The sequence below is a fragment of the Mirounga angustirostris genome, unplaced genomic scaffold (assembly GCF_029215605.1).
Source record: "Mirounga angustirostris isolate CCGP_5_RB_7025 unplaced genomic scaffold, mMirAng1.0.hap1 SCAF_14, whole genome shotgun sequence".
NCBI lineage: Eukaryota > Metazoa > Chordata > Mammalia > Carnivora > Phocidae > Mirounga > Mirounga angustirostris.
In genome coordinates, this window is record NW_026991722.1 from 4,676,748 (window position 1) to 4,690,220 (window position 13,473).

The 13,473-nt window shown below is 48.6% G+C and overlaps 2 protein-coding genes across 3 annotated transcripts in view; one reads left to right on the plus strand and one right to left on the minus strand.

The window, feature by feature from the left end:
- Window positions 1–2,918: 2,918 nt before the first annotated feature.
- Window positions 2,919–8,521, minus strand: TIMM21 (translocase of inner mitochondrial membrane 21). Of its 2 annotated transcripts, XM_045886555.3 has the most exons (6): window positions 7,775–8,521; window positions 4,951–5,013; window positions 4,760–4,857; window positions 3,724–3,797; window positions 3,532–3,637; window positions 2,919–3,427 (listed from the first exon to the last, which is right to left on the minus strand). In XM_045886555.3, exons 1-6 carry the CDS (start codon window positions 8,070–8,072, stop codon window positions 3,332–3,334), a joined length of 735 nt encoding a protein of 244 aa, XP_045742511.1. In that variant the 5' UTR covers window positions 8,073–8,521; the 3' UTR covers window positions 2,919–3,331. The 2 variants fall into 2 exon arrangements, with proteins under 2 accessions (XP_045742511.1, XP_045742512.1); XM_045886556.3 differs by lacking the exon at window positions 4,951–5,013.
- Window positions 8,503–13,473, plus strand: part of FBXO15 (F-box protein 15) — a 47,644-nt gene continuing 42,673 nt past the window's right edge. Inside the window, exon 1 of the mRNA XM_045886558.3 lies at window positions 8,503–9,122. Within this exon, the coding sequence (XP_045742514.2) occupies window positions 9,004–9,122 (119 nt within the window). The 5' untranslated portion in view covers window positions 8,503–9,003. The remainder of the gene's footprint in view (window positions 9,123–13,473) is intronic.

Here is a 13,473-nt window from a genome sequence, read left to right on the forward strand (position 1 = left end):
CTTACTGCTCACCTCTCTGCAGGCTGGGAGTCTGAGGTCAGGGGCCGCAGGGCCCAGGGAGGGCTGTCCTCTGGGCCGCGGGCTTCTTGCTGTGTCCTCACACGGTGGAAGGCTTCAGGGAGCTCTGTGGGGGCTTTTGTAAGAACACTAACCCCATTCACCGGATCCACGCCCTCACAGCCTAGTTGCCTCCCAAAGGCCCCACGGCCTAACCCCATCACCTCCGGGGGTTACAACATCAACATATGAAATTTGGGGGACACACAAGCATTCAGGCCATAACACATGAAGACTGAAGTTGTGTATCACAGTGTCTTTCTTCAGGCTTCCATCCAAACTTGCAGTCTTTTGCTCTTACGCTTAGTTATGGGTGTGTGCGCTGAGGTGTTCTGGATGCCTAGTGGGAAGAAGGCCTGAGTAGGGGACGTTCGGCGTTTCCCACTTTTCTGAACAGTACAGAGCGAGCTCCCCAGCAGGTGCCACAAAGTGTTTACCGATCTGGCAGATGGAAACCAGTGACCCATGCGGCATGTTCTTGAGCGAGGCTGAAGGTATTCTCCGAAGCTCATCAGTTCCACGTGTCTCCTCTTCACTGGTCGCTGTTCTAGGAGGGTGCCTACTTTCACACTAGGTGGCTGCTTCTTGCTCACTGGTTGTTGGAGTTTGTTGTAAGGAATCCTTTCTTTGCTATATGGGCTGTAAAGTGTTCTCATTAGTGGCTTACTTTTTTTTTTCTGATTGTTTTTTTTTTTTTTTTTTTTTAAGATTTTATTTATTTAAAGACAGAGTGCGAGTTGGGGGAGGAACAGAGGGAGAGGGAGAAGCAGACTCCGTGCTAAGCGCAGAACCTGACGCGGGGCTTGATCCCAGGACCCTGAGATCATGACCTGAGCCAAAATGAAGAGTCGGACGCTCAACCGACTGAGCCACCCAGGTGCTCCTCTGATTAGGTTCTGAATCGTAAGATCAATCTTTTTCTTCATGGTTTCTAATTTTGTCTTACGAAGTCCGTCCCACAAATGTCACAGATGATGTGCGTTGTAAAGGGTTAATCTACGTGGAATGGAGGCTTGTGTGGTGTGGGGCAGGGATCCCACTCCCTTGCTTCCCCCCCGGGTATTGGATGCCCCGGCAGAAGCGCATCCTTTCTGGCGTGTCACGGGCTTCTGTGCGGCGCAGGTGTGTCTGGGCCCGGGGCTGCCCGGGAGGCTCGCTGCACGGCTCCCTGCCCCTTTCCCGTGAGCGCTGCCCCTGGGCAGGCGAGGCCCTTCCGGATCTTCTGTAAGACGCTCAGTCTGCCCGAGAGACAAGCCCGCTCTCCCGCAGCGCCGCGGCCTCACACCCAGGACCCGAGCGGCTGCCTGCCCCGTTCCGTCCCTGTGACCGCGGGTCGCAGGTCTGTGCTGCCTGCCATTTCACACACGTTCTGGGGCTGATCTCACCCTGGCCCCGACTCCCTGGTCAGGCTCCTCTCTTGTCCTTCGGAGGCTATTCCGAACCTCATCCCCCTCTCCAAGTCCCAACCCCACTTTGAGCATTTTCTTGGCTGATGACATACCCAGGCCCGGGATGCGTCCAAACTCGTCACATGCACAGACCCCTGCCTCCCTCCAGTTTGCTGCATGCAGTCCCCTGGGACATTGCTCTCGTGTCCCCTTTCTTCCCTGCATTTCAGTGTCTCCTTCTTCGCCTTCTTTTCTTTTGCACGCCCCCAAATTTCTTTCACCTTTAACAACCCAAGAAAAATAAAAGACAAAACAAGTTCAAAATTCAACGTGGAGACACACGAGTCCTTAGCGTCTGTTAAGCATGATAGGGGATGGGGGGATTGCGAGGTGGTGTGCCCTCCCCACTCGGCCCCCGCGTGCTGCACCGGACAACTCGCCCCGTCAGCTTCGGCTGCTTCCTCCCTGCAGGGCTCTCCGACCTCCTTCTCTAGGCCAGAGAGCGTTCAGAGCTCCAGATTCGACTGTCCTGTTACTTCTAGACCAGCCACCTGGCTGACTCAGGTGCTCGTTAGGCTAGATGCACAACTTACTATCTCTGCTCCCTTCCTGGACTCACTGTGATCACTCCAGGGGGACCTGAGAGCTATTCCGGGCCACTCCTCTACACCCACTTGGCTGCAGAGTCCTGTTCTCCTACCCCCTAAGCATGTCTCCGTGGTAGCACCTTCTTCAGCTTCACTGTGTCGTCTGAACTGTCCGTTATTCACACTGGCCTCTTCCCTGGCTCTCATTCTTCACACAGCCACCAGTTCCCTTTCTAAACTAGAGACACGGTTGCTTCCACTCCTGCTCGTTTCTGATGTTCTCCATTGCTACTGGAGAAGTCTTAACGCTGTTGTCACATGATGTACCAGGCCCTCCGCACCCCCGTGCCCCACAGATAAGGACATTTCTAGAGCTCTCCCAGTGCACGGGCACTTCACAGTCACGACTACACTCTTGTGAGGGTCACTCTTCTCTAGAACGCCCGTCAATGCTTGACGTAAAACAGAGTTGTCATCTCCCAGAGTCATTCTAACATACTTGCACCACGCTCACTGGTCTCCATGCTCCTCTGGCAGTTGGGAGGTGTGCCCCTTCTAAAGGGCGTGGGGACACTCCATGATGCCGTCTGTGGTCGGATGCTTGCACCTGTCCTCTCGTCGTCGTACTGACCAGCCAGGACGGCGAGGTCTGATGCGCACCTGAGGGCCCAGTCCCCCCGACCAGCGGGTGTGGGCTTCTCCCACTGCACAGTGCCCACTCACCGAGGACGAAGTACGAGATACACTACATTACTACAGCCTTTCCACAGGCGTCGTGGAGTATGTTTATCATGTGCACTTGTCATCTGAACTTCCTACAGTCCTCAAACGTTCTCACGTGTTCAAGTCAGATTCCGAAGTCTATGGAAACAAGCGGCTTCTGACATCTTTTTGTTAGTTTTGACTTTATTTCACAGATTTTATACAGTTATACAACATAAAAGCATAAAATAGTCAACTCTTTTCTCTTATTTACATGGTGTAAAATTTTTAATTAACAAAATTTCTTATCATGAAAGAGGATATTAACTAGAGCAGAAATACCGTCCATGATCGATTCAGAGATAGCATAAACTATGTTCTACTTCATGATTTTGCCCTCTACAAGAGAACCTCCAGTTCACCGTGTTTAAATGCAATGACTACCCACTTGCATTCACTTTTCTGCGCTACACACTCTGTCCTATCTCATTCTACAGACTCGGGAGGAGCAGGGAAGAGCAGGGAAGAGCAGGGCTGGGGGTCCACACCACGCCACATCTGCCCAGAAGCCGTGCTTGCCGGGGTTCCGCAATCACCTCAGGATCGATTATCTTCAATGACAATAGTTCTTCTAGGGTAGGGCTCAAGTTCAACAAATATGTATCGAAATTCATACTCGCCACTTTCTGGGTTCTGGAAAACAAACATATTTCCAGGTGTAACTTTTGTCCCCAGGGCTTATGTCCCCCTGCCCCAGAGCCCTCGGTCCCCACCCAGTCCCCACCCAGTCCCCACACCTCCTTCACTTCAAGATGCACTGTTCCTTGCTTCCCAGGCTCAGAGCCCTGGATGTAGAACTTCACGCGCATGTGTTTCAGCCCATCCTTTACATATTCAATAAAACTGTCAAGAAAACGAAAGAGCACAGCCTCAATTCCTGTCATTTAAAAATGACCCCGAGCTTTTGGAGCGCACGCGAAGCGCGGTACCTGACATGCTGCCTCCGCCCGCGGCGTGTCGCCTCCCCGTAGCCCTTCACGGGCTCGCCGAACACACTGATGACCTGTGGGACAGATGCAGCGCGGGACTCGGTAAGGCCTCCACCTTTCACGCTTCCCAGAGAAATATTTTCTGACAAATCAAGTGATTTTTTTAAGAAAACAAATCATTAAGCCTGGGACCCTTTCAAAATGACAACTCCCAACGATGAAAAACCTGCTTCCACAAGTACGTCTTTTGTGCAGACACTTTAGTCCGTGACTCCGTGGTGTGAACCATGGCTTCACGACAGGTGTTCCTACTTCCCACAAAAACCAGGCACAACAAAGTGGGCAAACGTTTAAACACGCATTTGAATATTTTTAGTGAAATGTATCTCATGGGGTCTAATACTCAAAGGTACAAGAACGACACAATTTTTTGAGTCACTAAAGACAGTGAAAGATAATGAGTACAGGTTTCTCCAGCTATCCAAAAGTTCGCTTCACGACGTCACTCTAAAGATCCTACATTAGTACCTGTTTGCTAACTGAACAAAATCCAAAGGCCTTTTGCTTTCAGGAAATGGTGGCTGTGCCCTTGCTTCACGCCCTTGCTTAAACGAGAGCTTTCACACGAGTGTGCCACTTTCACATACCGGGGGAAGCCCGCAATAATCACCTCAGATCGAGAGGTATGAAACCATGATTCCTAACAGGAAAACTGACAATGACATGGAAATGTAGTTCCTCTGGATTTAAAATGCAAGTACTTTGGAGCCTTTCCAAAAAAAAGAACTGTAACTGGAACCTTCCTTATTCCCTGCTCATTTCCCACATACTCAGATGTGTCTCCCTGCCTCCTCCTTCATGGTTCTCACCGACGGCCCAGAGTCCAATGGTAAGAAATCAACAGATGTAAAGAGCAAGATGCCTGAGGTCTCCTCCCTGACAGGACTGGAGAAACAGGTGGAGCAAGCCCCCCCCCCCCCCCCCGGCATTTTTTCCCCATCTTCAGAGTGTGTGTGATTCCATCTGGAAGACTAACCTCAGGGTGTGATCTGCATTTTTCTAAGGCTTTCCCATAGATCTTATTAGGGCTTGATGAAGAAAAAAGTTCTTTGAAAATTGTGTAAAACAAGCCACCTGCAAATTATAGAAAAAGAAGATCAAGCAAAGCAAGAGCAAGACAACTGTTAAAAGATTTTAGGAGTAGGTATTGTACTTGCTGTGATCAACCTGTGATGCTGATTCCAAAAAGCACCACTATCAAATAGGTAAAATCTCTTCCAGCTTCTTTCACTGTAGAGAGAAAGCATGGCTCAGTTAGATGTGTGCCTGACAGGCGGGAGCGCTCGCGGCTTCAGCACTTCTAGTGGGGGACATGTGGACTCGGGACCCCATGTGGGTGGGGGTCTGCGCGTGCTCTGGGGCGGCTGCTCCCAAGCCTCCCTGTGAATCAGAACCACCTGAAGAAAAGTTTTCAAAAGAACCTCAGTAGAGTTGTGGGCCAGGGAATCCGTACTTTATTTAGAATTACAATTTTAATACCTCTTTACTTTCTAAGACGAAGAAACACTTGAACAAGTGATCCAGGCCCCCGGCGTGAAAACACGATACAGACTGGGCAGCGCCGGGCACATTCTGCTGCTCACAGACCAAGTGTTTGCTTTGTCAACTGCGGTCCAAGGGATCGAAACAGGCCTCAACTCTGACAGTCACTTCCCACCCTGCCACCCCCACCCCCCACTGGCTGCGCACACAGTACAACCAGAATGGAATTTAGAACAGAAATTCGCTTGGCCAGACAGATTTGTGAAGCGAATAAACTTAGAAAATGAAGAACCTGCCCAGATCCGGCATCTCTACTGAGAAGGAGCAGCAGGGTTTGTAGGAACATGACACAGACAACAGCGCACGTGTACGGCCTTGCTTAGGATCTGTTAGGTCTCCCACTTGTTATCACCTCGTTTTAAGGGACCTGGACCTTCTGGACTTTGGCTGTCCTGTACAGTAACCACACACCACACGTGGCTATTTGAGTTTAATTTTACCATTAAGTTAACTTAAAATTAAATAAACACTCAGTTCCTCAATCACACTAGCAACACTTCAAGTGCCGAACGGCCACGTGTGCCTAGTGGCTCCCATACAGAGACCGCATACAGATAGAACATTTCCATCACTGCGTCGTTTTATCTGGACAACAGTGTTGTGGACATTCTGCAAAACATCCCATTTGTCCATTCTATTTATGCCATCGTATTAGAGCCCGAAGTAACAAGGGGCGTGTGTGTCGGGAAGCTTGGTAAACACATGTACTCCAAGTGTGGGGGGGATGAGCCCAGAAAGCAGATCCAGGGTTCACCGGCCACATATGCAAAACTCTTAGGGGTACACTGCATGGGGCATGGTAAGACACCCCATCCCAAACCAAAGAAACTAGGGCATCCCGTACCACGATGTGATAGGCCCCTCTGTACTCTGCGGGCAGCATATCCCACATTTGGGAATACTGCTCCCACTCATCACTGAGTCACCAGGAAGGCTGTCGCCTCTGAACGGGGTCCAGGTGAGGACAGGACTCTGCAGTAGGACCCTTCTGCAGTGTAAGCAGCGCCGCTGCAGGAGCCGGACCTCACAGACGCTTTGACATCTGAGCCTTTGCCCTCTGCACGCAGGCTGTTCATTCGTGCTGGACTGTCAGTCATCCCTCACAACCCTGTCCAGGCTATTACGAATGAATGATACGTGTTTTACGTATTCAGCAGATTACACAACAATTGATAGCATACCGTTTTTTTTTTTGGTTGTTAATGTTGTTAAAAACTCTACGTATTGAAATGACATAGAGCAAAATATTAACAATAGTCACCTTTGCATGGTATAATCATGAATGTCTCAACCGCCTGCTTCCTTTTTACTTATTTTTTCTACAGATTACTTGTGAAATGAAGAAATAAACAATTGACTTTTCCTGGCAGAGCTACATTTTTGCCTTTCCCATTATCTGTGTTCCTTCTATTACTGCCCGTGTCACCTGCAGATAAATGCTGTTTTGAACACCTTTAATTCTGCAGCACGAAGAGTCTATCTCGACGTTTGGGCACAGCAGTCATTCAAGAGCAGTGCTGAGTTGACCTACCTGAGCCAGCCCATACGGGTTATGCCTCAATAATACCCATTTACTCCACCCAATTACTCTGTACCTATCTTACGCTCTCCGGCACTCTCTCTGTAGCACAATTACCGTGTTTTCCCTGTTTCACACTCCGTATCTACTTTCTTCTTCATTAAGTGCTCATCCATTTGTGCACAGGGATTCCCTGGCACACCCATTAGCATCTGTTCAAGGGTCAGGCACAGAGGAAGTGGAAGCTCAAGAAATACTCGTGAATGGTTGTTCTAAAGAGCCCTGACGTGGCTATTAGGAAATTAAGATAAGGAAAATGTGGTTTTAATTTTCAGTTGTGTGAAACTGGGCAAGTGTGCCTCATACATAGAGGTTTTTTTTTTTTTTTAATTTTTTTTTTTTAAGATTTTATTTATTTATTTGAGAGAGAGAGAATGAGAGAGAGTACATGAGAGGGGGGAGGGTCAGAGGGAGAAGCAGACTCCCCGCTGAGCAGGGAGCCCGATGCGGGACTCGATCCCGGGACTCCAGGATCACGACCCGAGCGGAAGGCAGTCGCTTAACCGACTGAGCCACCCAGGCGCCCCCTCATACATAGAGTTTTCATGTCTGAGGGAGGGAACAGGAAACTCAACGGAGATAAAACGACATCTGTGAAATCTACTTATTATAAACTTTCAAACAACGGTTAAGCTGTATACAGCTCCACACTAAAACTGATAAAGTTGAGAAAAATCTTCTAGCCATAACTCAACAAAGTTATGTAAAAATCAACTCTGAAATCTGAGTTCAAGTCTGCGAAGAAGACTGTCGCCTATATTCTCAACTCTGACCTGCCTCGAGCTGTTTTCCTGTCCTTAGCACCGAACCCGTGGGAAAGGACGCGGGCAGCTCTCGTCACGTTTGCGGAAAGATGATCGCGCCCGTTACCTTTCTGTGACGTCGAGACGCCGGCTTCCCGTCCCTGACCGCGCACAGACACTTGTTTGCTGCTGCCGTCCCCTCCCCTCTGCGCGCTCTGCCCCTGCGTCCAGATGGTTTTCCGGGCGCCTCCAAGGATGCACTTGGGTTGCACCGTTTTCTTTCGCTCTTGCACCCCCCAGCTCAAGCTGGGCGCAGTCTCCAGGCGAGCTTTGTTAAGCACCAAGTGTGGCGGGAACAACCGCTTCCCCGACGACCTGCGCAGCTTCTCCGCACACTGTGCGGCTCGTAAGAAAGTACAAATCATGATCACAGAAAACTGCTCCGCTTTGCAAAGGCGCCAACTACGAAGAGCAGAGCTTCACCGCCCAATACACGCCAGCTACACATCCACAAGGGTGGTTCTGCACGGCGTGTTCGGCGAAAACGTTAGCTCACGAGAGAAGCTGCGTCCGCTTCCTCTTCCCTTCCATGCTCTTTTTGCTCCAATTAAAGTGCTTTAATTACCTTCCGTACCTACGTTCACTCACTACCCGCCATACCTCTGCAAAGTAACCTGGGAAACCTCGAGGCGTCCTGGGAATAGTAGTTCGAGGCCCTCACTCTTCACAGAGCTACCGCAGCAGGAAAGGCACCAGGACTACATTTCCCACAGTGCAGGGCGGCCAGAGAGCGTGTCCCTTCCGCCACCTTCGAGAGTTCCCCGCGCCTGCGCCGCACGTACTTAGCGCCGCAGGGGTGGGCGGAGTGATCCCGCAACTGACAAAAATCAAATTAGGAATTATAAGATGGGTGTTCTGGTGGACTCTCAGAGAGGGCTGTAAACTGGGAATTCTCGGTCCAGTTGTGGCTTTGCCCTTCCTCATGGGCAAATGATGTAGCCTTTGCGTTTCAGTTTCTCCCCAAGGAAACCGGACAGGAAGCAGCACAAACTTCCCCAGAGCCAGCAGGGGGGAGGGACGAGGCCGCCGCAGTGCCCAACGCCAGTGGCCGAAACTCAGCGGCCCGCTTGCCACGCGGCGTCCTCAGCTTCAGGCCGTGGCGCGTGGGAAGAAGCAGGGCCCCAGAAGTTTCTAGAACAGCTCCTGGGGCCGGCGGAAAGGCGGTGTCGCCCTTCGCCCCGCCCCTACGCAAGGCGCCGGCGAGGGCGTCGGCGTCGGCGTCGAGTGGGCGTGGCGGGGGCGGTGCGCTCCTCCCTCGGGCCACCGCTCCGCCTCCGGCGCGCCCGCCGGGTCTCCATGGCGACGGGACGCGGCCGGCTCCTGCAGCAGCTTTGGCGCGGCCTCCCGGCGCTGCGTTTGCCGCCCGGCCGCGCCGGCGCGGCCCCGGGGACTGACGCGGAGGCCGCCGGGTTCAGGTGACTGGGGGCCGCGGGGCGGGTCAGTGCCCCGCCCCCCCCCCCCCCCCCCCCTCTATCTTCATTCGTCGGCCCGGCGCGGTGTGTTGCTCGCGGCTCTTAGTGCAGGAGAGGTCTGAAGAATGGCGGGAGGAAATTTCCTCAACTTGGAAACGCGCAGTTACCCCCAGTCCTGATACAAGTATCCCGGCCTCCCCGGGGAACAGTCTTCCTCCTTCCCTTCATTCAGCTCTAGGCCCTGGGGGGAACTGGGAACCCCGGGGCAGCGCGTCGCTGCGCCCCGCCGCGCGGATGAGCTCCACCTGTGCGGGCAGGTGCTTATCACAGGTCCGCACCTGCAGCCTTGGAGAGGGCGCTCGTTCGGAACGTGTCCCCCCAGCTCCTTGTTTTCTTCTGGGGCTGGAAATCACCTTTCGTCCTCTCTGTGAGTTTGTAAGTTAGGAAAGTAGAATCTGCTTTTGAGAAGGTTACCAATTTTCCTTTCCCGCCCATGGTTGGTGAATGCAAGACACGACCCCTAAGCAGATAATTCTGGTGGGTGGGTTGGTCTGGGAGCGTGTTTTCTCGGGGCAGAGTTCCTGCACTTGCAACTTCGAGGCCTCCTCTGCATTTTCTTTTCTTTTCTTTTGGAGAGAGAGAGAGAGAGAGGGAGAGAGAGAATCTTAAGCAGGCTCGTCGCCCAGGGCAGAGTCCCACCCTGGAACTCAGGCTCGCAACCCTGAGATCATGGCTCAGGCTGAAACCAAGAGTTGGCTGCTTAGCAACTGAGCCACCCAGGCGGCAGGTTTCTAAGCAAACTCTGAAGGGAAGCCTATTGATAGCCACCCGTTCGTGTTCGTCCCTAATCCCCTTCTGCCTGCCTTCCTGACGAAGTGCTGGGCTTGTGTTCTTTTCTTGGTGTCTAGAGACCCATCTCCTACATTTCTCTTGGGCACCCTGGTTCTGAAGGGTGGTCCTCTTCTACAGTGAGAGAAGGCAACTTTGAGGAGATGGGGAAGGGGCAGGGAGCAGGAGGCTGCAGGTACACTCCAAAAGGATCTTTAGCTTAACTCCAAGGGTAAAGGTTCAGGTTCATTTCATAGGGAATGATCCAGTCTGTTAGAGGTATCAATGTGCTATCATGGTACCTTATTAGATTCTTCTCGTTTATGGTGAGTGGTTCCTAGCTTTATACGCATCATCCCAATTGGTTCGCCAAGTGGAGGGACAATACAAAGAACAATTTGCATTCTTGCGGAGTCTTTTTGCTTGCAAGTCCTCGTGATCTGTAAGATAGGAAAACTCATTCGTATTATGCCTTCTAACAAACCAAATGTCTATGTTTATGTATAAAATATTCTGTTATTTAACAGTTCAAGAACTTAAATTACTTTTTGTCTTCCCAAATCTCCAGGATGTTGTCCCATGTTCATCCTAGGGTCCATTACCCACTTACCCTGTTTTCGGAAGGGGTGCTCTGCACCTTAGTATTATGGTAATAGTTGGTTCTTGAGAATAGCGGCAGTGCTAGACATACCACAAGCCTCGTGAGAACTAAAATGGTGACAGTGCCTTCAAAACTTCTGTAGGAGAGAAACAGTGGCATTTAAATTGGAGCCTCGAACTTTAAATCAATTTGCCACGATTCCTAAAATTAGCCTTTATATATAGAGCTCTGTCAGTGGGGAGCAGAATGATTTTTATGTGATGAATTTTCTATTACTTTGTAAGTTGAGCGAACTTCTTGGTGATGACGTAATTAGAGTGCCTGGCATGGGAGCCCACATGTCAGCCTGTGATTTGGTGAGGTCTGCATTCCTTATGGGAAAGAAAAATCAGCTGCCAAGAATGATTGCAGATGGTCTAAGTAGGTGGTGATTTTTATTGTCTCACTGCAGAAAAATTAGATTTTAATAAGGAATCAGCTACCTTTTTAATGAAAAAATGTGAACATGTGTAAATGTCATAAACTCTGAGAAAAATAGCAGAAAGGATATCAGGTTGGCTTAATTTCTACTTGATCTAGTTTCTTTGGCTTATCAAATATCAAAAATCAGGGACAGAAGATAATTTTTTTCTTTTTTTTTAAGAAGGTAAATTTTTAAAATATTGAATTTATTCAAAGCTATCAGGCAAAATCTATTACTTAAAAACAGTTTTAAAACTAAATGTCATCTTACTAATTTTGTCAGCTAAGTATGCACTTAATTTTGTAGACATAAATCTACATGAGGACATGCATGGAACTTACTGATTTGTTAATTGTGTGGCCCTTGAAAATGTGCAGTTGGTTTATTTTATGGAGAAATGGAGATGTACTTTCAATAATACCAAAAGCCATACTGATAAGATATAGAATATAGTAATGTAATACAGTTGGAAGAGCTCTGGAAGGACAGTCGGGAGATGAAAGTCTCTGGGGCTCTTGGCCTCTATGTTGGGACCTTAAATGAGTCACTGTAAGTGCCTTGTCAGAACTATAGTCTTCTCTGATTTGTGAAATAGGGATTCATTAGATCTATTTTAATTATGCATAAGTAAAATTAATGCAGTGGCTTTGGGGAAAATGTTAAGTAATTTAACTGGTAAGTAATATAATACCTTTGTACAATAAGACAACCACAGGTAAGTTATCCAGTAGAATGCAACATTTGTATTAATTCTTAAGATCAATTAAGAGACTTCAAAGAACTTTTGAACTCTTGGCTGTGCCCCCAGATTTCAGGGCAGCTGGTCCCCCAGCTGTGTGGATGCCTTTGGAACCACTGTACCTGCCCTAAAGGATTATGCTATCAAACTGTGAGTCTAAACCTTCTCATGTATGGGATTCTCGTTTTGAAATTAAAACAACAAAAATCCCACAGTTTATTGCATATTCAATATATTAAGTAATACTAGAAAATACATGGAATTCTGGCCCTTCAATTCTTCAGCCCCCATTTAAAAACAACCACCACCCAAAAACCTTGTAATCTCGTAATCCTGTGAATCAGATGTATTACTGGTTAATACTTTGTTGTCTTTCCTTCCAGAACTTTTTCCTCTGTGTGTGTTTACTTTTTCTCTTAAGAGACAAAATCAAAGATAAGATTATGTAGTGTATCCTGAGATAACCTGCTTTTTTCAACTGATATGTTATTAATGTAGCAGGTATTTATTGACTATCTCTGTATGCCAGGATGTTGTGGGTGAAGAATCAGGAATGAACAAAACTTGCGCAAAAGACCTGCGGATGTGCAGCTTACAATTCCAGTGATGTGAACAGAGTAGATAAGTAAGATGTGTAGTGATGGATGGTGATAGGTGCTAAGGAAAAAAAATGAGGGGGCCTAGAGTGCGTGCATGTGCGTGCGGTGTGTGTGTGTGTGTATGTGTGTGTGTGGAGTATGGGTTGGAGTTTGAGAGAGAGGAGTTGTCAGTGAGATGGTGACATTTGCATGAATACCTGAAGGAGGTGAGGGACCAAGCCCGCAGACATCTGGAAGGCATCATGAGCTCGTTTCTATCTCAGACACTTTCAGCTGTGTTGAAACTGTCCATTTTAATTGGCTGAGCTTTGTTCACTGTATGGAGCCAGGCTGTTTAACCAATCCCTGTACTGTCTCTGGAAGTTCGTCAGTGCAGACAACTCTGAGATGGACTTTCTCGAGTCACATTTTTGGGCTCATTTTCTTGCTTTGGGATATATTTTGTACAAGTGAAATTCCTGGCTTAAAAAAATACAAGTGCCTTTTAAGCTCTGATAAACACTACCAGATTTGGTTTTCCATACTGTTTATACAAATTTATACTCCCAGCAGTGAATGAGATGTTTTTTTATTTGGTCTTTGCCAGTTTCTTAGATTGAAACGGATCGATACAGCATATTAATTTACTTTTCTTTGACTCCCTTGGAAAGGACTTAGGGTGTAATAGACTTTATTTTTTGACACTTTTTGATTGCAGAAATACGTGTGGCAAAAAGCTGTTATCAATTTACTAATGCCTTTTTTTTTAAAGATTTTTTTTAAGATCTAAGAGAGGGCACAAGCAGGGGGAGGGGCAGGCAGAGGGAGAAGCAGGCTCCCCGCTGAGCAGGGAGCCAGATGCGGGGCTCAGTCCAGGACCCTGAGATCATGACCTGAGCCGAAGGCAGATGCTTAACCAACTGAGCTGCCCAGATATCCCAATTTACTAATGCTTTTAAACAAATGTGTATTTGAGGACCCCAGCAGTATTCATTTTAAGTTAAGGAGGCTTTCCTCAGTTTTCACATACAATGTGTATATACAGACCCCCAGACTCCTTGGATGACCATTCATACTGGCAGGGGTCCAAGGGTCACTGGCTGGGAAATCCCGGCAGATAGTATTATTTGATGGAGGAGTAATAG